Source organism: Sander lucioperca, chromosome 15 (assembly GCF_008315115.2).
Source record: "Sander lucioperca isolate FBNREF2018 chromosome 15, SLUC_FBN_1.2, whole genome shotgun sequence".
Lineage (NCBI taxonomy): Eukaryota > Metazoa > Chordata > Actinopteri > Perciformes > Percidae > Sander > Sander lucioperca.
In genome coordinates this window covers 710947-737571 of record NC_050187.1, presented here as the reverse complement: position 1 = coordinate 737571, position 26625 = coordinate 710947, and the positions used below count along the sequence as shown (strand labels likewise).

General features: G+C 41.6%; 1 protein-coding gene and 1 long non-coding RNA gene across 2 annotated transcripts in view; one reads left to right on the top strand and one right to left on the bottom strand.

The window, feature by feature from the left end:
* Positions 1–9406: 9406 nt before the first annotated feature.
* LOC118493245 lies at positions 9407–10113 on the bottom strand. The gene is made up of 2 exons (XR_004895233.1): positions 10009–10113; positions 9407–9856 (listed from the first exon to the last, which is right to left on the bottom strand). It is a non-coding gene; the product is annotated as an uncharacterized LOC118493245 (long non-coding RNA).
* A 4048-nt stretch (positions 10114–14161) lies between these two features.
* LOC116049923 (synaptic vesicular amine transporter-like) overlaps positions 14162–26625 on the top strand; it is a 38995-nt gene continuing 26531 nt past the window's right edge. The window contains exons 1-8 of the mRNA XM_031299968.2: positions 14162–14332; positions 14452–14633; positions 18999–19335; positions 22298–22356; positions 22456–22539; positions 23924–24016; positions 24492–24581; positions 24762–24805. Of these exons, the coding sequence (XP_031155828.1) occupies positions 14501–14633; positions 18999–19335; positions 22298–22356; positions 22456–22539; positions 23924–24016; positions 24492–24581; positions 24762–24805 (840 nt within the window). The 5' untranslated portion in view covers positions 14162–14332; positions 14452–14500. The remainder of the gene's footprint in view (positions 14333–14451; positions 14634–18998; positions 19336–22297; positions 22357–22455; positions 22540–23923; positions 24017–24491; positions 24582–24761; positions 24806–26625) is intronic.

The window sequence follows — 26625 nt, the reverse complement described above, 5'->3', positions numbered from 1 at the left end:
CAGCAATTAGGACAATTTGATGATCAGGACAAAACAAGACATTTTAGGTTGCGTCTTGGGCTTTGGGAAAGAGTGATTGATTTTTAACCATTGTCTTACATTGTATGGACCAAACTACAAATCGATTTATCAAGAAAATCGACAGATTAAATCATTGGTTGCAACCCCAACATTGGATAGTATGAACAACACCCACATGAGTCAAACAATCTATAATTATGCATCTTAACCCAAAACAAGACTTGGAAGTCGTTTAGCTCAAATAAACAAATTTATTTGACAATAAAATAAAAACTCCATTCCACAGAGTCATGAACGCTGAAGGGATCAGTGCCATCAGCACAGGACATGCTATCAGAACCCCACTGACAGTCTTTCTTAGAGGGTTAGAACACCATAACAAAATTAAATCCTAGCTTTTAAACGGCTACATTCAAATCCACAGCTACATTCAGATACATTGATGAGGCAAAAACACACACCAAAATCCAACAGCTTTCAAATTTCAAAACTGTAGTGAAGAAATGTACAGTTCTACATGTTTATCTGCCTCTTGTGGCAATACATGAAACACTGAAAAATAGAGTTCAGGTTACTTTAAATGCTTTACTCCAGCTGGAGCTGAATTATGTGTACCATTTAAAGTGCAAAGAACAGATAAAATTCACAATACATATACAGTTGCTCATAAGTTTATGAACCCATGCTAAAGTTGACTTTGAAGATACCCTTCACCATACCTAGAGATTGGCATGGTTTTATTTCAGTTAGCCTAATAGCTGGTTTGATTTGCATTGAGAGATGATCTTATGTAAAGTACCCCATGCCAATCTCTAGGTATGGTGAAGGGTATGTGATGATGTGGGGCTATTTTAATTCCAAAGGTCAAGGGAAGTTTATCAGGATGCATAGTATCCTGGATCCATGAAATAACTGGCCTTTAAAAATAAAAATCTGCCTGCCTCTATGGGAATTTAACATAGAGGTGTACTCACTTATGCCCCCTGTATTTTAAGGAAGAACATTTATTTAATTTATTTAGACACATTATTCATTCAAAGAAAATTGGTGTCCTTAAAGGTTGAATTTTCCCTCATTTTTTAAATTAAGGCATTAAGATCAATTTCCAAAAGATTATTTTTTATTCCTCTTTTTAGTCAACTTTAGCATGGGTTCATAAACTTACGAGCACCACTGTAACATAATAAAGCATGCGCCAGCCCATTAAACTCTATCAAATTAATTATTTCCCAACATCATAGAATAAAAAAACGAGCAGTGTAACCTGAGAGTGCATTGGGAGAACCTCAGAAGAACTGTGTAAAACTCTGTAAAACTTGATAAGAGTGAGCTCACTCAAATCCTACACCTTCAACACCATCTGTATAGCTTTTAAGCATGCAAACAGACCTTGAGATCAAGGACTTCGGAGGAAATTGTTTTGTTCGCATCCTCCAGCTCTAGGAAGATCTTCTGAAAGGCCGCAAATGTGTATTTCAGTTTATTAGGGTACCTTAGTTCCAAGGCATAGATAAGGCCCATCAGATAGGTGCAAGCATGTGCCACATCTGGGATACCAAAAAGGACTTCTGCTCCCGCAACGGCTATTCCAGCTTGCTTGGGGAGACCATCCCTGGGATTGCTGACGACAAAGATGCCGAGGACAAATGTAGTAAGAGCTTCTTGGACGGCAGCAGCATCGTCGTCATTGAAAACCTGTGAAATACACCAGAGAGAATAAAACATATTTATTGTATAGTAATGTGAAGGATGCATAACTCTTTGTTCTCTCTCCAAACAGAGGATCCGATTGTTATGTGATAGTTTTGAGTAGTATTGTAGCTATTATGAGTAATACAATGGAAATAAGTCCTGGAAGTTTTTATCCTTGATTGTACTTAGTGTCCTTCATGTGCAAGGCATTTTAATACAATTAAATTAATCAAATCAAATCCCATTTCTACATAGGCACATTATTTAAAATCTCCTAAAAATCTTGTCAAATTATCAGCAAACAGCTATTTTTGCACAAACTTGTCTCATATTGGCAGGGCTTTGAATCAAAGCCACAGCATAGTATTACTTTTTTTACCTGGTAGTCCTTGATTAACTCTCCAGTGTTTCCACCAAGGTAGAGTTTGAGGCCTCTGATCACAACATCTCTTAGGGACTCAATGTTGCTGTCCTACAAAAATATGAAATTAGATTACTCATTAATATGAGAAATATGAGATTAATATAAAACAGGAGATTACAGACGTCAGAAAGCAACTACATAAAACTAACTACTACTACACTGTTGTAAATACATGCCTCATTTAACACGTCAAGGGTCTCATCAAGTTTCTTCCCAACGGCTCCACCATTCCTCCTGTACAGGCTCAACAGCTTGGATGTGTATTGGTCCAACTTGCCCAGGAATGTGGACTGCAGTGGCTTCAGTGTGACCCTGCGGAATTCCTCCTCAATCTGAGAGAGACCAAGAGATGTAGACAAGACATGGAGATGTAGAAACATAATGAGACAGACACACATGGGCAAGAGAAACAGAATAAGACATAGAAAAATAAATTTAAAGACTACACTGAAATCGACATTTAAGTGATTAGGGATGCTGCACCGGAAGTGTAAGAATACTGAATATTTTTTTCCACAGGTAATCAGGTAAGAATAGCTTTCAATCTGGCAGCCTCATCAGGTAAATATATCTATCTTTCACTTCAGAAAGTGTCACATAGGTTACAGGATAATGGCAGTGAGTCTATCAAACAATGAAATAATGATTAATTCAAAATAGCAAAATTCACTTTGAAACTTTGCCAAAAAACACCGTGTATTGGAGAAGACGTGATCAAAATGTTCAACATACCTGGGAACACTCAAACAAGGCAGGCCATCGAGCTTTAAGGTCGATCACAGGTGGTTGGAGGATTACATAATTTCGACGCAGTGAGAAGGTTTTTCCCATGTTCTCATTAATGAGTTTGTTATCGTCTCTCTTCTGGTACTCATAGAGAAGCTCCACTCTCTCCTTTTCAAGCGTTGCATCAGTTTCGCCTTGTAAGAGCGTAAGAGATAAAACAAACTTGTAGAGTCACCTGGTAAGGATACCTTCATCCAGTGTGGTTGTAGAGACAGCTGGTAAAGATACATCATAGTTAGTTACTAACCACTGCAATTAACCAAAACTACACTATAATATAAAAAGGCCAAAATAAAATGCATGAAAAATAGTAATTCAAGTTTTCAGATTTGCATTGACCTAAACTTCTTTATTTTACGTCTTCCACATTTATCATTTATCATTTATCTGATGTTAATTTTATTTCTTTGCAGATTATTTCTGTTGTTGCATACATTCACATCTTTTCTGAAGCACACTGTACATTTATTCTGTTAGAATAAATTAGTCTGCTGGTTGCAGAACTGGTTGCAGAAAGACGTTACCTTTCATAGACTTACATGTACATTTCTGGACTTTCCTTATCTTATTAAACAACTTCAGGAAATTTATATAAACATTAGTGAGTAATTTATATATTATGGGTCACATTCTGCATAATACCGCCAAACCATTATGATCTGAACAGTGGCTTGTGAGATTTTAACATCTCAAAAGTTGCACTGAATATTTTTCCTGCTCTTAGCTTCTCAAACTAGCTATTGCTGTGGTAGGCTACTTCCAAGTACAACAAATTTATTAACAGCCTGTAGTCTTAGATAAGACATAAAACTTGATATTAATGTTTCGTTTTAATTGTTTGCTTTCTCAATAACAGCAAATGGCTATGCTGACGTGAGTTAGCTGATAACGATAGGCTAACTTTTCTAGCCTGTTTAGCTACATGGTTTGTTTGCCGTCAAACAGATACGTTATCTTTACATCATTTTAAATAAATCCAGGGTACACATACAACACAAGTTCATGTGTAGGGACCCTACAAGCAACGTGTCATGTTGCGTCAAGCCTTCTTAGTATTTTAAAAATAACGATTTTGACGTGTATTAGCAGCTAGTTGGCTAGCTGCTAATACGTTAGCAGGCCTTGAGGAAAGCCACTTGCTAATCTTCAAATTAAACGAAAAGACGATGACAGTAGACCTGATATAGATATCAGGCAAACTTTATTCTTACCTTAACGTTCAGCCGACTCAACCATAAACTCAGCCTCTGGAAATGCGGTCTGCTGTTCAATCAGGAGGGAACAGGTGTGCGTGACTGCGTGCCAGTTCGCAGTATTACGGAACAGCGTAAATGAAACAAGCTTATTGTATGTTGAGTGTTTGTACTTGAGAAGATCGACTGGGATAACTAAATAACGCATGTAAATGAAAAAAACACAATTTTATTGTATTATGAACAAATGCAGATGAATTTCAAACGATACATTTTCATGTAAAGATACAAACTGAGATTTGTATTGTTAATTTCACATATTTAATTTATGTTATATCTCAAATGCTCAGAATCACTTTTTTCAGTGTAGGCCATATAATCCCATTTTTTAATGTTATTTCTTACACCTGTGTTTCCTCTGATGTGTCCTCTGTTGAAAATATGACAAGGGTTATGTAGTGTGTGTTTTTTCCACAGAGTTTTCCGTTGCCTGTATGTATGTACTTGTATTTCAGTGGTTGTCAAACTTTTTTCAATAATGTACCCATTTTGAAATATTTTTTTTCAGTTAAGAACCTCCTGAGCAGCACAACACATTTCAGTATAAAGACATTACAGTGGTGCAGCATTAGTTTAACAAAAAAAACATTTAAAAGGTTATATGAGGCCATTGACAGGCGACCAAAGGACACGGCTCTGTGTCATTGTTTAAAATGACAGATCTCTCTGGGTTTGAACATTGTTGGAAACATTTGGGGTCATGTTAGTACACAACTCAACAACATATATTACATAGGTATAGTCATTTTTAGACATTTTAATGTGGATATATTACATATTACATCTTTAAGTAACCATCAGGGTATATTCTGTGTGTATATTTAATGTTCTGACAAAATATAAAAACTAATTGTTTCCAGCACAATTGTGTTCTTGGTGGAGTGGAAAAGCCTCTCATTCATACTAAGGGATTTTTCATAGGCAAGCATAACCATTTCTACCATTATAATTGAATCATATTGCATTCTATGCTCTCTGTCTGTCATATGGGATGACACCATCCATCTATCTTCGTCCGCTTATCCGGTCTCGGGTCGCGGGGGTAGCAGCTCCAGCAGGGGACTCCAAACTTCCCTTTCCCGAGCCACATTAACCAGCTCCGACTGGGGGATCCCAAGGCGTTCCCAGGCCAGGTTAGAGATATAATCCCTCCACCTAGTCCTGGGTCTTCCCCGAGGCCTCCTCCCAGCTGGACGTGCCTGGAACACCTCCCTAGGGAGGCGCCCAGGGGGCATCCTTACCAGATGCCCGAACCACCTCAACTGGCTCCTTTCGACGCGAAGGAGCAGTGGCTCTACTCCGAGCTCCTCACGGATGACTGAGCTTCTCACCCTATCTCTAAGGGAGACACCAGCCACCCTCCTGAGGAAACCCATTTCGGCCGCTTGTACCCTGGATCTCGTTCTTTCGGTCATGACCCAACCTTCATGACCATAGGTGAGGGTAGGAACGAAAACTGACCGGTAGATCGAGAGCTTTGCCTTCTGGCTCAGCTCTCTTTTCGTCACAACGGTGCGATAAATTGAATGTAATACCGCACCCACTGCGCCGATTCTCCGACCAATCTCCCGCTCCATTGTTCCCTTACTCGCGAACAAGACTCCAAGGTACTTGAACTCCTTCACTTGGGGTAAGGACTCATTCCCTACCTGGAGAAGGCATCGGTTTCCTGCTGAGAACCATGGCCTCCGATTTAGAGGTGTTGATCCTCATCCCAGCCGCTTCACACTCGGCTGCGAACCGATCCAGTGAGTGCTGAAGGTCACAGGCCGATGATGCCATCAGGACCACATCATCTGCAAAAAGCAGCGATGAGATCCCCAGCCCACCGAACTGCAACCCCTCTCCACCCCGACTACGCCTCGATATCCTGTCCATAAATACTACAAACAGGATTGGTGACAAAGCGCAGCCCTGGCGGAGGCCAACTCTCACCTGAAACGAGTCCGACTTACTGCCGAGAACCCGGACACAGCTCTCGCTTTGGTTGTACAGAGATTGGATGGCCCTGAGAAGGGACCCCCTCACCCCATACTCCCGCAGCACCTCCCACAGTATCTCCCGGGGGACCCGGTCATAGGCCTTCTCCAGATCCACAAAGCACATGTAGACCGGTTGGGCATACTCCCAGGCTCCCTCCAGGATCCTTGCGAGAGTAAAGATCTGGTCCGTTGTTCCACGACCAGGACGGAATCCGCATTGTTCCTCTTCAACCTGAGGTTCGACTATCGACCGAACCCTCCTTTCCAGCACCTTGGAGAAGACTTTACCAGGGAGGCTGAGAAGTGTGATACCACTATAATTGGCACACACCCTCTGGTCCCCCTTTTTGAAAAGGGGAACCACCACCCCGGTCTGCCACTCCTTAGGCACCGTCCCAGACTTCCACGCAATGTTGAAGAGGCGTGTCAACCAAGACAACCCCTCCACACCCAGAGCTTTAAGCATTTCTGGACAGATCTCATCAATCCCTGGGGCTTTGCCACTGTGGAGTTGTTTAACTACCTCAGCAACTTCCACCAGGGAAATTGACGACAATCCCCCATCATCCTCCAGCTCTGCCTCTACCATAGATGGTGTATTAGTCGGATTTAGGAGTTCCTCAAAGTGCTCCTTCCACCGCCCTATTACCTCCTCAGTTGAGGTCAGCAGCGTCCCATCCTTACTGTACACAGCTTGGATGGTTCCCCGCTTCCCCCTCCTGAGGTGGCGAACGGTTTTCCAGAAGCACCTTGGTGCCGACCGAAAGTCCTTCTCCATGTCTTCTCCGAACTTTTCCCACACCCGCTGCTTTGCCTCTTTCACGGCAGAGGCTGCAGCCCTTCGGGCCCTTCGGTACCTTGCCACTGCCTCCGGAGTCCTCTGGGATAACATATCCCGGAAAGACTCCTTCTTCAGTCGGACGGCTTCCCTGACCACCGGTGTCCACCACGGTGTTCGTGGGTTACCACCCCTTGAGGCACCTAAGACCCTAAGACCACAGCTCCTCGCCGCAGCTTCAGCAATGGAAACTTTGAACATTGTCCACTCGGGTTCAATGCCCCCAGCCTCCACAGGGATGCACGAAAAGCTCCACCGGAGGTGTGAGTTGAAAGTCTGTCGGACAGGGGCCTCCTCCAGATGTTCCCAATTCACCCGCACTACCCATTTGGGCTTACCAGATCTGTCCAGAGTCTTCCCCCACCCTCTGACCCAACTCACCACCAGATGGTGATCGGTTGACAGCTCTGCCCCTCTCTTCACCCGAGTGTCCAAAACATACGGCCTCAGATCAGATGAAACAATTATAAAATCGATCATTGACCTTTGGCCTAGGGTGCTCTGGTACCAAGTACACTTATGAGCATCCCTATGTTCGAACATGGTGTTCGTTATAGACAATCCATGACTAGCACAGAAGTCCAACAACAAACAACCACTCTGGTTTAGATCAGGGAGGCCGTTCCTCCCAATCACGCCTCTCCATGTGTCTCCATCATTGCCCACGTGCGCGTTGAAGTCCCCCAGCAGAACTATGGAGTCCCCCACTGGAGCCCCATATAGGACTCCACTCAAGGTCTCCAAGAAGGCCGAATACTCCGAACTCTTGTTTGGTGCATATGCACAAACAACAGTCAGAGTTTTCCCCCCCACAACCCGCAGGCGTAGGGAGGCGACCCTCTCGTCCACCGGGGTAAACTCCAATGTAGCGGCGCTCAGCCGGGAGCTTGTGAGTATCCCCACACCCGCCCGGAACCTCACACCCTGGGCAACTCCGGAGAAGAAAAGAGTCCAACCCCTATCCAGGAGTATGGTTCCAGAACCGAGACTGTGCGTAGAGGTAAGCCCCACCAGATCTAACCGGTAGCGCTCCACCTCCCGCACCAGTTCCGGCTCCTTCCCCCACAGAGAGGTGACATTCCACGTCCCCAGAGCCAGCATCTGCTGCCCGGGTCTGGTCCGTCGAGGCCCCTGACCTTCACTGCCACCCATGTGGCAGCGCACCCGACCCCAGCGGTTCCTCCCACAGGTGGTGGGCCCATGGGATGGAGAGATGGATGCCACGTAGCTTTTTCGGGCTGTGCCCGGCCGGGCTCCGTGGCAAACCCGGCCACCAGACGTTCGCTGACGAGCCCTCCATCTGGGCTCCAGATGGGGGCCCCGGGCTTCCTCCGGGCAGGGTCACTCCATCTCTTCCTCGGTCACTCATAGGGTTTTTGAATGACACGTTTACTAAAATACCAATATGGCCTTAGTGGTCGCTGTCACACAGCTGATGGCCACTGGTTACCTCCTGTTCTCAGTGATATATACAGCACACACTATATATCCTGCACTAATCCATACAGCCTCTTTCTTCTTAATGTTAAACAGCTATATTGTAGGTATTTATTTCTGTATTTATTGTTTCATATCTCATAAACTCTTTTCACCAATCATTTTCTCTGTTTGGACCACTGATAAGTAGAAACTGGGAGAGGGTATAAAAAGACAGTATGTTAATCAGCATCTTTTTCTGAAGTATTTGCAGAATAATAATGCCTTAAATTGTCGTGCAGGTCTTATAATTTGTACAATAGTTAATGAAACTCCCCTGAATAACGTGACAGTAAAAGGGTGCACAGTGCTAATGGTTTTGACGTGTCTTTTACAATAATATTTGTTATGTAGTTTAATATTTATCATGGAAAATGTATCTGTCTTTAAATAATCTCAGTGGACAGAGCCAACAATCTTCACAACATCAGACTGAACAAAATCAGCAACAAGAGCAGCAGCTGCAGAGCTGAGCACCACTGGTGCTACCATAGCACTGCACTACTGCAGTAGTAGTAGTACCGTGAAACAGGAACTATGAGGCAAATGACTGAACCTCCAGCTTTGGGACACTGTCCTGTGGTTTACTCCATATGTCTAAATAAGGAACATTTAAAAAAAAAAATCATCTAATATTGTAAACTTAATGTTTCTGTTTTTTCCCACGAGCCCAGTACCTGGCAAAGATTCCTTTAGAAGAGATAACAGAGGAGTCAGTGGGGCGCCGATGCACGGCTGAAGATTTCTGGGAGCTGTAGTTTATTTCCTATGCTAACTCATTTTTCACAGTAAGCCCGACAGGGACACGTTTTCAGAGAGACTGATGAAAGAAAAGACAGATTGCGTGACCACCGGACTTTGGCTCTCTGTTGTAAAATTTAAACATTGCATCATTTCTTGTCAGTAACATCTAATACAGTAAAATACATTTCCTCTTATTATATATTAACCATTCAGCTAACAGGATGCCCCAGTAGCATCACTTTCTTGTATGTTAACTGCAACAATAAGGCTTGTTGCTGCTCAGGATTGAGAGGAACAACAGCAATTAATTATTATTTAAAAGATTCTTATCATTATTAATAAAAATATGTCGTAATATTTTGGCCACATTTTAAATCTCTCTGTTTTTGGCTAGTTAGAAAGTCAATGCCTGGGCGCCTGAGTACCTGGTAGCACGCGCCCATATAGAGAGGCTCAGTCCCTGACGCAGCGGCCGAAGGTTTGACTCCAACCTGCGGCCCTTTGCTGCATGTCATTCCCCCTCTCTCTCCCCTTTCATGACTTCAGCTTCCTGTCATAATAAAGGGCTGAACATGCCACACACAAAAAATCTTTAAAAAAGATAGTCAATGCCTATTAGGCTCCGCCCCCTGGGATTTAACTCAACCAATGAGATTATTTCTCCGTGATAAACATTAATGGATGAATGGAAGTATTCACAATGTTGTCACATGTAGTGGTTTGGATTTCCTCATGAACTTGCTAATGGAATGTGGAAAACTGTACTGGACAGGATTTTAGTAAAATGGTAACATAATATAATGATATACAAAAGCATAGTAAACAGAGAGAGCTGAGACACCAAACTACTACTACTCAGTACTGAGTCTCTGTTGGAAACATTCACAAACATACAAACTGTACATGTACACATCTACACATGCCTGTGGTGTGGGACACCCGGGTTCAATTCCCACTGTGATACATCAACTAATGTGTCCCTGAACAGACACTTAACCCCTAGTTGCTCCAGAGGCGTGCGACCTCTGATATATATAGCAATTGTATGTCACTTTGGATAAAAGCGTCAGCTAAATGACATGTAATGTAATGTAATGTAATGTAATGTAATGTACAGTATGTATGCATGTCAGTGTGGGATCCTTCTGTCATTGGCTGATCACACATATGTGTGCACACACACAGATCACTTCCAGGTACCGTCAGCATACACACACACTCAAACTACACAGTATGAGTGTGTGTGTTTTTAGCTCTCATGAAACATCAGTTGCTACATTAAACAGTGTGAGTAAGAGTGTTGAGTAATTGTGCGCCTCGTCAGCCTGCAGTGGAGTTACCAGAGCACAAGATGGCGCTGCTGTAAAGCAATGAGGAAGTGAGGGAGGCAGACCCAGTTAGTGAAGAAGGTCCAACACTGGGCAGCTTCTTAGTTTGGAAGGAAAATGCATTCCAAATGTCTCTCTTCCTCTCTCTCAACCTCACATTCCCATCTGCTTCAGTGGCTGAGGAGGGATCTTTTCTAGATAAAAATGTCATTTATGACACCAAACTCATGAAACTGAATTTATCTGCTGCTTTTTTTGGCCTAAAAATCATGCTCTGCTTTGTTGTTTGTTGTTGTTTTTTTTCCTGTGATCACTTGTCATTTTCCTCGGAACTAGAAAGTTCAATAATCCAAAACCACACCCCTTAGTGTCGCTTACATCAATTCAGTTGAATGCCTACATTTTTCTTTACTTTGAAAGCGGAGGGGAAAGAAGTTTTTAGAAAGACATTTCTAAAAACTGACAGTTTTCTAAGAAGAATGACATCACATGTCAGTCAGTGTGACATTTATTTACTTTGTAAAGAAGAACATAACATGGATTTTCAGAATATACAATACAATACACATTTTCTATAGGCTCTTTAGGTAATAACTTGGATAGTCATCATGGAAACATTAACTGGTCATGTGACAAGGATTGTGAAGATTTTTTGTCAGAGAACCGTATAAAAATAAAGTGCAATACACTTATAATAAAGTTGCCTCAAACTTCAACAAAGAAAACCTCGCTGTACACAGTTTTCAGAGAACAGGAAACAGAACAGAAATAAAGTGCAATACACAATTTATTTCTTACAGCAACAAGTGCTCTACAGCGAGTTCAATATGTTTCTACTTCTAAACTAGTACAGAGTTGCCATACAATGTGTGTTTAAAGTATATTTCCATTAACCAAATGGAAAGGCTGCAATTGGTTGAACAGGCAGCAAAGTGACAGTACTCTGATCCAATGGAAATCACATTTGTCAGATTGACAGCACTCTAGCCCAATGGATTGGGGGGGGCAATCATATTTCAGGGGGGTCGGGTGCCACCCCGGGCCCCCTCTCTGGACCCGCCCCTGTAACAGTTTGAACCAGAACTTAACTGAACCCAACCTTTATGACACTGATCTCCCACCTGTACACACCGCTGTGTGTTTAATGTTGTATTCTGACTCACTGTTTAATCATGGTTGGGATTTAATCCTTCCATTCAGTGCCAGCCCATCACTTGCCCAAGAGATGGCACCAGTTGGACAGTATCAAACCTTGAAACAATGAACCGTCTACAGTACATTCAAGTTGATTCGTGACATACTCAACATATGTCTACATTGTGCAGTAAAAAAGCTTTGTTGGCCCCTCCACTACTGTGCTCAACATAACAAAATATCAAGAATGCAATATATACAGCAAAAGATAGACGGTTGTGTATGGTGCAAATATTGGAGGGAAGGTTGGAGGTATTTGTCAACAGGAAACATCAGAGGTGTAGTTTTTCAGGATCTGTCCACGTTTAAGATTGGGTTAGCTTTAGGGGAAGTAACTTCTCTTTAGCCTCTCCATTCTGTCCCTATGAAGCCGCCTACACATGATGAGCAGTAAAACTGCTCTGCGCTGGCTGTGCCATTGTTTTTCTTTGGCAAGAGTGGTGGACACAACTCAGACAAAGTGCTACCCTTGGCGTGGCGCACCATCAGAAATTGCTGCCGAGCGCTGCGATCAAAGATCAAATTCATTTCAATTTTATTTATAGTGTCATATAACAGAATATTTTCAGAATATTATCTCAGGGCACTTTACAGATAGAGTAGGTCTAGAACACACTCTATAATTTATAAAGACCCAAATATTCCCCCCAAGAGAAAGCATTTGGTGCGACAGTGGCAAGAAAAGACTTCCTTTAAACAGATACCTCAGACAGAACCTGGCTTTTGGTGGGCGGCCATCTGCCGCTGCCGGTTGGGACACAGAGACACTGATACAGATATACAGATATAGAGAAATAAGAATCATAATAATTATAGCAGTTGGCATGATGCACAGTGGCAATTAAATTATTCGTCAAATGCCGTTGATCTTTCAGAGCGCAACCATGAGAGGAGGTAGCCAGAGGCGATGATGATGATGATGATGATGATGATGATGATGATGACGACGACGACGTGTACCTGCGCTGTGCTTTGCCTCTGCGTGCACACTGCTCTGCGCCTTACCTTGATGGTTTACCTCGGATCATGTTTAGGTGGTTAGACTGCGGTACAGCTTCCCTCACAACAGTTCAGACAGGCCATTGTCAGATGACTGTCATGCTTTATGATTGTACCATTTGGTCCTGCAACGCCTGCTGTGAATGTCTATAGGCTTGGGTGAATGCAGCTTTAAGGCACTTCCACATTGGCTTCACTTTTCATACCCGGAAGCTTCATCCTTTATTTTTATAGTTATGGTTCCAATTTCTAACACGTCTAAAAACATGAATGCAGCTTTAACTTAACTTGTTAAAATCCTTACTCAAACATTTATGGCTTTACTTTTGGTTTGGTATTGATCTAATTCAGCAGTTTTACCCAATGTCACTAATTCCATGCACAGTTCACCTCAAATAGGGTGAATTGGGACACTGCCTAGTCAGGGTTAGCATTGCCTGACCTTCCTCCACAGCGCTGCAAAGGAAGGTCTGACTAGTCCACACAGCATTCCTGGATGGAAGAAAAATGTGCTCTGGTTTATTGGCATTTCTTTAAACCAATCACAGTCGTCAGGGACGGTGCTTTGGAGCCATGGAGCCACGGTGACGCTGCAAAATAGTCTCTGGAAGGAACTTGTTTTGGTGGAACAAGTGTAAGAACATTAGGCCAACAAATAGCAGGATTGTTTTTTTTATCTTATCATATTTTAGACAAATTGCTTATATTACTATTTTTATTGTTTTGTAAGGTGTCCTTGGGTGTCTTAAAGGGTGCCAACAAATAAAATGTATTATTATTATTATTATTATTATTATTATTATTATTATTATTATTATTATTATATTTCCTAGTGTCCCACTTTGGGAAATGTGGTTTAGAAAAGGGGGGCAGTATGATAATAATGTGGGACAGTGTTAAAGTCCAAAGAATTGTGGGCCAAAGAATATATAAAAAAAAATTGTGTTGTTATGGAATATAGGGATGGTGGTTTTTGGCTTTTTGTGGTTGCACACGTGTGGATTCAAATTTAATTTTCAACTGTGTAAATTGTGAAACACATCACCTACATCTATATTTGATCTTATATGCAAACCTGTTAGTTAGTGATTGGGCTTTTGGCAGTTATTGAAATCTTTAATGAAAATGTACGAAACATTATTATTATTATTATTATTATTATTATTAACATTATTAGTATTATTAGTATTATTAATATTATTATTATTATTATTATTATTATTAGTAGTAGTAGTAGTAGTATGATTAATATTGTCTGTTCTAACTCTTTATGGGTTTCTTAAATGATGTTGTTAATAAGAAGAGTTGCGTTGAGCCCTGTTTGTGATCAAGCGAGCAGTGTGAAAGCTCTCACGGTGGCATCAGCTCAGTATTGATCCATCATCATTACAGCCGAGCGTTAGGCTTTGTGTGTGCTGTCCATTGTTTGGGCTGATCTAATCGAGTTGCGGTTTGGATGTGTGAAGGTAGGTCTGACGGGGACCCACACACATAAAGGTTGAGTGACGTCAGCGGTGGCTCCAGTCAGTAGAAAAACAGCATCCCGTCCTCCCGCCGCGCTGCTGCCACTGCTGTTGGCCCCCTGCGCATCCCAGGTAAGATGCTCTGCAGCTCTGCCTCACATTCTCAGCAGTTTATCCACCACTTCACATAGACTGGGAGGGTTATTTGTTAAAGTTACTGACCAGTCATTGGCACTTGTGTCTCTCTCCAGGAGGTTCTGTCGTCCGTTCTATTGCCCTGCTCTTTTCGGGACTAACACCATGGGGAGACTGGATGCGCTTCGGCAGTTTAGTTTGATCAAATGGCTCCGAGAGGAGAGACAGTCGAGGAAACTGAGTCTCTTCATTGTTTTCGTCGCTCTGCTCTTGGATAACATGCTGCTGACTGTAGTCGGTAGGTACACTCCTACTTCTCTCGTTTTCTTCTTTGCAACAGGTAGTCCAGTTCCCCAGGTCTGTCCAGAGATGCCCAGTGTCTTTAGCTCCAGTCAGTCAGCCAGCAGATCAGCGCAGTGTGCGGACTCAACCCTCCATCAAACCCCTCATAATCATGTGTCCATATTATATGTCTGGAATATAGGGAAAGTGGCAGGTGACCAAAGTGAACATTATTATTGTCATTATTACATTTAACTTTCAAATCGAATAGCCTTATATCCTTGACATCGAATTACTGAAAAACTACAAAATCAGATGTGAGCTCAGCTAACCCTGCATCTGACAGTGGCAGAGAGATACCATCCCATAATAGGCCTAGCTACTGATATACTCTCTTAAATGAAGTGTGTATTTCAACATGAGCGGAGTTCAGGTGGTAAAGTAACAATAGACCGTAGGTAGGCTATTCAAATACAGTGTATTGATGGTAATTCTGTCATTTTCCAACTCATTCTCGTAGCCTATAGGCGACAAGCGCGTAATCGCCGCCGGGGACGGGCTCACGTCATCCCCAATATGAGAAACGGAAAAGTGTCCCCTCCAATATTTGTTATTATGATATCAAATTCCTCCAAGAGCCAAAAGAAAGATCAATGTCCAGTTAAACGGCTCCAAAGCTCTTGGTGCTCTCTGGAGCAGCCGTGAACAGCAGCTGTCCGCGTGCACGTTCACAGCTGATCATTCACGGGTCTACATCACAGCTCAAACACTCCAATGTTCAATATAACCCAGTGTGTTACTGCTGCTGATGCTCTGAACACTGGCTCTGTCTGTGTGTGTGTGTGTGTGTGTGTGTGTGTGTGTGTGTGTGTGTGTGTGTGTGTGTGTGTGTGTGTGTGTGTGTGTGTGTGTCATTATCATCCCAATCATTTCCACAGCACCCTTTGAAATACCTTTCATTCTTTTCTAAAATATCATATATTAGGTATTTTGATGATATAAAATGCATCTAATATATAATAAATATTTCTATTGATTCTTCCTTAAAAACATAGTTTACATCATTACTAATGGGTATAAAATAATAGTTTAAAGGTTTTTGACAAGTTGTGTTACGTCTGTAGGCAATCAGATACGTCTTTGTTGGATCACTGAGTCAGACCTGCAGCTTCCACACACTCTGCATCTGTTTCTGACAGCTGGAACCATTCTCATCTATTCATAGAACTTTATAGAGACAAGATCTTGAATTAAGGCTGTTAAAGCAGATCGCTCCACTAGTATGAAGCAGACCTTGGCACGTGATGCACAATTATTGAAAATGGTTGAATTGAATCATTGAAAATAACCTAAAGAGAGAAAATGACATCTGTTGGTTACATGCAGCCTTTAAAGTCTAACCCACATTAATGTTCAATCACTGCAGTATTCAAAATCGTAGATCATATTTCATTTCCACTATCACAATAATTTATACTATTTGGACATTGTATGGATGACAGTGCCATCCATGCAAATTCAATATATGAATATATTATTCATATTTTTTATAATTCCTTTATTTCTGTTACAAAATGTAAAATGTAAAAATTATGTAAAGTTATATATCATTTTATTTTTTGTAGCTTTAGTTCTACACTACCAATGCCAACAGTTTCTGTCTGGCTAATACTTTATAATCTCAAGGCTTAACTCTATTAGTAACCAATCACACAAACTCATATTTTAAAGAGGGGTTCACCAACAGACCGTGTTAACTATGTGTTGATTGACATTTGTTTAAGGGTGTTGCATCATGAAGAGGGCAAACTGACAAAGCGTGTCCAGGAGCAGCAGCAGAACACAATGGGCCAACAATTTTGTTGATGCGTTTGTTATTCAATGTCTGTTATGTGAGAAAATAGAACATGTTTCCGTGAAGAATCAAAAAAGGCAGATTGTTTTTTTTAATACCAGTTCCCTCAACCTGGTTTGTCTCGCCGAATCACTCTGAAGAGGCTTGCTGTACAAATGTCTTTATTTTCTGTTACAAGCAGCAACATTTGCCCGTGAGCGTGTTTCTGCCTGCCTGCATCACGTCATGAGCAGTGCTATATTACTCCCTCTTACATAAAGTTCCACTCAGCAATATAATAGAATGTCAGGGTGTGGGGTCGCCCCGAGGTTTGGGGTTTTGGGTGCTGACCATGAAAAGCAAACCGGGAACCTTTGTTGCATGTTGCTCTGAGCTTCTTCCTACTCTCATTTCCTGTCACCTCTCTGCTTAAAACTCCCTAATAAAGCCATAAAATTCACAAAAATGCCATAAAAACAGAGTGCCAGCTTTTTGCACAGTAGAAGATGAATTATATGAAACATTTAGTCTGAAGCACTGAATGATCAGCCCTATGGCTACACTTATGGCCACACCATTCCATCAAAAGGAAATGATTTAGATGTACAGTAATCTGTATTGTTTCCCCCAAATTCAGCCTGAACTTCTGAAACTTCTCCCACCACCCAGTACAGTGGAGGTGAATTGAATCTTTCGTGGTGGTCAAAGCTGTGAAATGTCACGTATCGGTTTTTTTACCAGCAACATAATCCACTGGGCTCCCTGTCAACAGTTCCTATGATTACTGTCAATACCAAGGATGATTGTGCTTGATGGTGTTTTAAGCCCCCAACGTCTCCTTCCAGGCAGCACTGCAACAGTTGACTTCAAGGCACTGAACCTTAACCCTACCCATAACCATTGCCTAATCCTAGTAGTAGACATTGGGGGCTTAAAACACCAATAAATGATGATTGTCTAGAGGAGGCGGGACATTGTTTCTGGAAAGGCATGATGTTTTTCTGCATTCATTCAAATGTTAAAGAGCAACTATTATACAACTTTTCTGGTCTTAGTTTTTGGATCAGGACCCCTATAGAGCAGCCAGTCATGATTCACCTCACAATAAACTTTGTAGAATGTCGGGAAACTCTTCCCGTCATCTGCAGCTCCTCTGAAAGCTTGGTTTAGGTTCCTCCTCCACCTTGCCCTCCCTCGCCCCCCCCCGGCCAAGCCCACTCAATTGAAAGAGTCCACTGAGACAAGCTGCCTGCAGGACTCACGTCTAAATGCATTTGCCTAATTATTTTACACTTTGGTATTGTTTAACATGACTATACAACATTATAACAACATAATATGTGCTTTTTAACCTTTGGTGCTTTGGGCACCACAAAAGAATTCCATTCACTTCTATTGTATTAGGTGGTGGCAGAAGAAGGGCTGATATCTGAGACTAGCTGCAAGAATAGATACCATCAGGGCTAAGTGAGAAATGTGGGCATAATTATAATTAAATCGCAGATTTCCTTGGATTGTGGTGGCACCTAAATCGTGGTTGAAGTTACTGCCGTGGTCCTGCTCTACGCCCTGCTACGCCCTGCACTGCTACTACTATTAATACTAGTCAAAGTTCTGTTATCCTTATTGTTATTGTAACTGCCACTGTTCATTATACCAACTGCTATAATTATTATGAATCATATTTCTGTATATTTGGATCAGTGTCTCTGTGTCCCAACCGACACAGAGACACTGTTTAAAGGAAATTTTTCCTCACCACTGTCACAACAAATGCTTGTTCTTGGGTAGGCTTGGGCATCGTTTGGATTTTAACGATTCTGATTCCAAATCCTATTCTTCCTTTTGATTCCGGTTCTTATCGATTCTCGATTCCGATTCTTTGAGGGGTGGAGTTGAAATGCATCACATGCTTATTTTCACAAATAAGAGGAAAGTTTTATTTTGATTCAATGGTGGTTTGCAGTTTTACAGCTTTTTCAACGTAAAATAAAGCCAGACTAGAGGGCTGCTTACTGTGCTCCAAGGCTGCAACACAACAAGCGCCTGGTCGCTACGGAAACCAAAACTTGCACATGTTAAATTGGGAAGCGATGATCGGATTTGAAACCAAATCTTCTAAACGATTCCAAACTTCCATAAAGAAATGATTCTACTGGAATTGTAATTTTTGAAACGATTCCAAGTAGGAATCGGTTCTCGATGCCCAACCCTACTCTTGGAGGGAATTGTTGGGTCTTTGTAAATTATAGAGTGTGGTCTAGACCTACTCTACCTGTAAAGTGTCTTGGGATTACTGCTGGTATTATTTGACACTATAAATAAAGTTGAATTTCATTCTTTTTTCTTTTCTTTACTGTAATTTTTGGTGATGTGGTCATGGAGGTCTCTTTCTTTCTTTAGGTTAGTGCTTGTGATTAGCCCTCTTGTTCTCTGCTGACAAATGTTGCCGTAACATCTGGATTATCATCATGCTAGTGAAAGTCAGTCAGTGGTCCTGTCATATTTCATTGCCTCGATCTCCTCTCACCTCTTTATGCCCTCTAGTTCCCATCATCCCCAGCTACCTGTACACTCTGGATGAGTCAACAGACGTGGTGTTGAAGAACAGCACCGCGTCACAGCTGGCAGCTCCAGGGACCTTTCACAGCATTGTGTCCTTATACGACAACACCGTGAGGTCTTCAGGTTCCAACGCCACAGCCAGGTCTCCGGACCTGGTCCCTATGGCCCCTGCTGCCACAGAGCTGCCACACAACATCTCTGACTGCCCCCAGTCTGCCAGCAGGCTGCTCAATGAGAATGTCAAAGTGGGACTGCTGTTTGCCTCCAAGGCCACCGTACAGCTGATTACCAACCCCTTCATAGGCCCTCTCACAAACAGGTAGGTTTTTCTCTTTGTGTCTCTGTGTGGATATATTTAATATGTAGCATTTACAGCAGGGGAATTAAGGTTAAGAGTTTTCGCAGGCAACCTGGAACATTATTGTTGCTTTTGTAATAGCAGCCTGGAAATTACTGTCACAAAATCAGTGTGATGAACAGAAAGCCACAAGTTGCCATTCATCCTAGCATATAATTCCCTTTACTTTCTTAATCATTCAGTCATAATCAACATGAGCATAGATCTAACTTTCTGCTTCGTACTAGACTCGGTTTGTTGCTGTCACCGTATTATGTGTTAAACACTGACTTTTCAGTGACCACCATCACACTCTTTCCTACTGGTTACTTTAGAAATTGCCAATTCTAACAAATGCAATGCGTCTACAACTTCAGTGTTTAGCTCATTTAAATACATGTGAAAAACATATTTGCAATAACTACAATGATGCTCTATGTGGCATTTTATGACATGATGCAAGAACTGTTAAAGACACAAAAAACATTGGAGAGGAAATTATTTCATTTAAAGCCGAATAACAAAGGACAGAGCAAGACAATCACAGTATGACAGCTTTCCTTTCAGGCCACAGAGGCTTCCTGCTAGCCCAGGGCCAAATTCTCCTTTGTGTTTGGAAAGGCAGCCAGAGAGCAACACAGAATAACATGCTCTTATCTAATTCAACATCCAACAGAAATTGAAGAGAAAGAGCCGCATCAGACTCCCTTTTCAAGTTTTAGAGAGGGAAATCTAATGCTGCATATTGAAACCCTGTCAGTTTAATGTCATGTTGGTTTTGAGTGTGAATGTCATGTCAGCTCCAGATCCAGTCAAACTGAATCAAAAACGGCAGAATTCCTGATTATGTGTGATTGCATATGTGTGCATGTGCATTGTCTTTTTTTCTTTCATTGATAGCTGGATAAGTTACTCAAATTTCAGGCAGCCAATCAACAAATCGCCTTCCAAAATGTACTCGTCTCAAAGCCTTCAACTCCATTAAGGAGAACACTATTCTCATGATCACCACCAATGCAGACATTTTAAATTGAATTACTTATTGAGACCAAAACAGAGCTAAAATGTGAATAATGGTCTGTCTTTTGTTAAGCTACCAGAAACATGACTTCAAATGAATGTTAATGTGTAAATTAGTTATTGTTTGTAACACGTCAGCCATAACAACTTTATACAAATATGTCAGGTAATATGTTGGTTTGTTGCCACCTAATGGCCACATCTTTTAAATAATCATGGCTTTGCTTTAATGAACTACCTGTCTGCATCTGTTAGCCATTCAGCCAGCAGCTTAGAGACTGCTGCCATCATAGACGGCCAATGTAGCTTCAATAGTACTGCGCAGATTCTTTTGGACTAAAAATTGCAAGGAGCAGCCATTATCGTGGATTTTAGGTTCGATTTTTACTTCTTCACATTTTTCATTCTTTTGCTGCAAGTTGAGTGGCACTTAAAATCTAGAGAACTTTATATTATACATATTATTATAACAATGGGTCAAGAAAACAAAAGAATTCTGAAGAATAAAAGCTACCAGAGCAGAATGTGAGATAAATGATCAGTGGAGAGGGAGAAGCGTGGATGCTCCAACATTATTGGCACTCACCTCAAAAGCAATATTTAGTGTCTCCGATGGGCACTCAGATATGCTGTAATTGAGGCAAGGAACATTACCTGTTCTTAGTCACCTTCCCTCCTGACAGAGGACAATACAAGGCAAGTCAAGCATGTCCAGTATCTACGGGGGACACAGCTCGGTGTGCACGGCAGCTTTTAGCATTTTAATGAAAGAAGATGTTGTCATAGTCCTGTTAAAATGTCAGGCTAACAGTTGTAACTTGTCATGCAAATACAGAATTTCTTCAAATGCTTTGTGTCTGTGGTGTTAAAAAGATACTTACAGTATTTATGCAGTTTATTTGAATCATTTTGGCTCTCAGGTAATGAATCTGTACTGGTTGTGCCTTCCTTTTTGACACTTCATACACAGTTGGAGACGACCTACATCCTCCATACCTGCAATAATGTATTCAATAATGTATTCAAACTGACAGCGGATTTTAACTGTAATTCATATGCATATGTACAGCAATATAACCTTAACTGGTTGAAGCATTCCCCATTTAAATAATTAGCAGTCCTCCATAACTTCTACATTGAATCTGTTTAGGTCTCACTGCTTTAGAAAGGGACAATATGCTGGAAAGAATGAATTTCCCCTTTCAATGAAGCCATTTATTTAATATATCTGTGCGTGTAGACACCCAACCCGTTCTCCCTCCGAACTCGTAAAATACGCACGTTTGGACAGTGGCTGTCAGCGTCTTAAGCGACGAAAAAAGCGTCGAGCAGCAGCTACACGGGGTTTAGCGAGTAGTATGTAACGGGGAAATTCCGTGCAGGGAGGTTGGTCGGGGTGGTGGATGGGTCAAACACAGGACTTTCACCCAGGAGACCGGGGTTCATGTCCTGCGTGTGTCTTTATTTAACCGTCCCGTTATGGTCCCGTGTCACGGAACGCACTTTCTTCTTTAACCGGCCCGTAATTCCTGCGTGTCATGGAAACGTAAGCCCACCCAAGACCTTTTGTTAAACCCAACCGCCCCGTTCTTTCCGCGAGTCACGGAAATGTAAGCCCACCCACGACCTTTTCCTAAACTCAACCATCCCGTTCCCGCGAGTCACGGAAACGTAAGACAACCCACAAGCTTTTCCTTATAACTGCGTCAAAAGGGACGCCAATATTCCCGACCAAGCACGTTTAGTTAAAACGTGTTATATGACACTAAAGGAGACTTTTAGCGTTGATAACAAGTTATTGATAACAACGACAAAGGCACCTGACCAAGCGTCAATATTTTACAAGATGGGAGTGAGAATGTGTTGAGACACCTCAAAGAATTTATAAGCTTAAATGTAGTCTTTTTTCTCTTTGTCCCTTTAGAATAGGATACCAGCTTCCCCTATTCGCTGGCTTCTGTATCATGTTCCTCTCGACTATCAGTAAGTTCCATCCAACGTCTCGTCATTATCAGAAATCTGAATGCTTGCATCATACCTGATGTTTCTGTCTGTATTTCTCTTGTTCCTGCTGCTGTGAAGTGTTTGCCTTCTCATCGAGCTACGCTCTGCTGTTTGTGGCCAGATCCCTGCAGGGTGTGGGCTCGTCCTGCTCCTCTGTGGCTGGTAAGACCCCCCTCTCTCTAATTCCCTGTGATGCTCATATCCAGTCCATCATCTGTTCAGCTATTCAGCTTAATGCATTCATATTAATTAAAATAGACATTGAGTGTTATTGAGTGAGTTATTTAAATTATTGTTGCATTATGGGATGTTTGTAGCCTAAATGTTGCAATGCTAGACAGGGCGTGAAGACCCCGGTCCTGTCATGCGATGGAAAGAGTGTAGGGCAGGGGTCGCCAACGGTTTTTTGCGCCATATAATTCCCTCAAAGAACAGGCACAAGTGGCTTTCTTGCTACTGGTTTATTCAAAGTATCTCTCCAAATCCACCATGAAAACTAAACACACAGTATAACGATAAAAATAAAAAACACCTTAGCTTAATATTAGTCTCGCATTGCCAGACCTTCCTCCACAGTGCTGTGGAAAAACGTGCTCTGGTTTATTGGCATTGCTTTAAACCAATCAGAATCATCTTGGGTGATGCTAAGCACCGGACAGAGCCGCCATGCCGCTGCAAAATAGGATGGAATCGTTGTGGTGGAACATGTGTACGTTCAAAAGTAGTTTTAGTCGTGCAACAGAAAACTACCCTGCAGAGATCTGAGGAGCAGTTAACGATAGTCCTCATAAATCCACCGGAGTTTAGAACGTCAACACAAAGAAACAGGAATGTAACGGACATCCGGCCTAGAATACTGTCATCCGGCAGAATTTCCAGCGGCACCGGAGCAATCCCAGAAGTGAAACATTGTTAATATAGACTAGCTTAATATGAACATAGAATGACATGCACAGCATGTACAATAACATTCACCAAAGTAAAATATAGACATAGTGTACAAAACAAGATACCTAGTTGGTTAGTAAGTTCGTTAGTCTTAAGAGGTTTCCCTGTGATTGCTGACATTCGTTGTAACAATTGTAAAACTTTCATCAGAGTATTAAATTGTCCGTGCTTTCTGTAAGCTTGCTGTGACTCTCTCACGCATGCTCATCCCAACGGGCCTTGCGCGGAGACTTCAAAAGTACTTTCCTTTTATCAAATAAAAATCATGTATTAATACCAAATGCAACTTATATAAATTCTCAATCATGACAACAAATTATACATTATTATAATGTAATTGCAACAATTACAGGCCCTTTAGCTGAAAGAGAAACAGAGTAGGAACCCCCTATTATATATACTGTGTAAAATTAAGGTGCATATTATAAGAAAGTCATCATCATCATGGAACTAGCTACAGTAGCACTCATGTCAATCACAAAAAGTATTTCTTGTATAACTATTATAGGACTTGCTGTATCAGTAATGGTTTTGTTGTATAAAACCTGTATGAACAAGTGATAATTCATACAGGATCTTTACATCTGTGTGTTTTCAGGAATGGGAATGCTTGCGAGTGTGTACACAGATGATGAGGAGAGAGGCCACGCTATCGGGATCGCCCTTGGGGGGCTGGCACTGGGAGTGTTAGGTATGTAAACAAGCGTACTCCAACAAAGAGACATTTCTGTAAAGGTGCCAACAGACTAAACATGGAGCGCAGGTTGAGCGTGTAACATTAATGCTGAGTCCTTATTAATAACAGCCATAACATATTGTCTACAGCTGCACTAGGCAAGATTCTTAGCTTAACACGTCCACATCTGTTCTGAACAGAAAAAAAACATTCCCATCCTCTGTGAATTATCAATCAAAACTTCAAGAAACCATAAAGCTGCGACCAAAGACATACAAACTCATCATTCTACAACCAGTCAAAGTCTAAGCTAGTAAACATGTTTGGGGCTTAATGGGGCCATTTCATGAAACTTTTCAAAACTAACCTGACACACTTGTTGCAACATGAGCTGTCTTAAAAAGCTAGGTTAAAAAGCTGCATTAACTGATATATAACTGATATTAAAGTTGATCTCTCCACAAGTGACCATGCAGTGTTTTCTCCACAGTTGGACCCCCATTCGGCAGTGTGATGTATGAGTTTGTTGGGAAGACGGCTCCTTTTCTTATTCTGGCTTTCCTGGCTTTGTTTGATGGAGGTACAGTTACATTGTCTCTTACTGTACAGCCAAACCAAGAATAGTCACTGTAGAAGGAATGTTAAAGATAATGTGTGAGCTCAACATTGTTGAACACAATTCCATACATTTTTGGAATATTATGTATTCTCTTAGATATCAAAGGCTTATATTGAGTTAATTCAATGTGTGCCTTTACAGCTCTGCAGCTCGTTGTTCTTCAGCCCACCAAGGTGGAACCAGAGGTGAGTTTGTTTGCATGATCATTCATTTCCTAAAGCTTATCTTACTTCATTAGTATGACCTTTACAGCTGCAGAACATTTCAAAGAATTTTTTATGGCATTTTTTTCTTAATTGGATCATACGTACAGGAAGTGTGGAGAGAAACAGAGAAGGTGGATGACATGCAACAAAACATCCATGGCCTTTGGTAAATGGTAAATGGACTGCACTTACTGTATATAGAACCTTTAACCTGACACTAGTGCAAAATACTTTACAGTGCCTGACATTCACCCAAGCAAACAACATTAATGATCCAACCAATTCTGCAATCCATTTTAAGCTAAGTTAAAATTCCTGACTTAAAACTGTATAAGCCCACATAACCTGAATGAGAGCAACAAAGGGAACTGTAAGTATTTAAAGTAATCTTTCGTAAGACCATTACTAGCTCTTTTCTTTGATCTGTGGAGTCAATGGGTGTCTTTAACAATGGTTGCCAAGAGGCACCAGGCAACAGCCAATTAGAAAGCTATTTGGAAAAAAAGTACAAGGAGTAGTGGTGTAATGGATCATAGTTGATCCGTGGTCCGTATGAATCAACACTCACGATTCAGAGTAAATTGCGGATTAATTGCAAAGTTTAACCATAATAATAGTGTGAAATACATTTTTGCTGTTGCTGTTACTTAATGGAGGGTTGCCGTGAAAAGATACAGGCAATGCAATTTTCTGTTCACGTGAACAGAGCATGTTAAAGGCAGTTGACGGAGACGGTCATGGCTACTGGAGGAGCGGAAGAACTCGAAAAGCCATGACGCTGGCTACAGAGCTCTGTCGTATCAGTTGCAGTTGGTAGTTGAGTCACCCGAGAATAGGGGGCTTTGAGCCGGGTACAGGGCACTAAGAGTTGTACCTGACTACATAGTACATCTACGTCTACGTTTCGACGGACACTACGGTTGAGTTTAAGCGACAAAAAGTAAGCGTCATGCGGCAACGACAGTTAAGTTTAGACACAAAATGACTCCCCAGTTTGAACGTGTTGGGTTTTATGACAGTTATTTAAGTAATAAATGGAAAGCATTTAAAAATATATATCGTCATCATTTTTTGGTGCTGATCGGAAAATTGATCCAATCCGTGACTCAAGGCTGATTTAACAATGGAAGGTCCCATGGATGTCAGTCACGTTTGTCTGCTTCTCCATGCTTATTCCTCTGCATGGAGTTTTGTAATTGTAGCAAGGTGATCTGGGCAGGGTGGAAACAACAGTATGGAGCCATTAGGATTAAAGAGAGTGAAAAGCACTTCACGGTGGCTTCAATCAACTCATTAGACATAGTTTTTGAACACTAATTAATGACTGCTTCAGAAACGAGAGAAAGAGTGCTCTGCTGCTTCTTTTCAGGATGACACATGATCTGATATATGAGCGGAGATACTAACCAAACAGATCTACTGATGGAAGCAAAGCCAGAGATAATCTGTTTCGGGTGATTAGCAGATGCTTTCACCTTTTCAGTATTCTTCATTTAATGCATTTCTAAAATATGCCCAGGGGCCTTTCAGTTAGGTTCCACAGAGGCTTGCAGCAAGGCACAATAGGGTTGTGTACTAAATGTGGTACTTTTTAGGGTACCGACTGAAAAAAAACCTGCATGTTCAATTCTTACATTCTTACTCCCAGCGTGTCAAAAGCAACGCTTGGTCAGGGGCCTTTGGCGTTTGTTACTGACGCAAAAGTCTCCTTTAGTGTCTAGTCCTTTAACTGACATGTGGGACAATAACGGGACAGTTAGGTTTAGGTAAAGACGGTGGGTGGGGTTACAAAATGTACG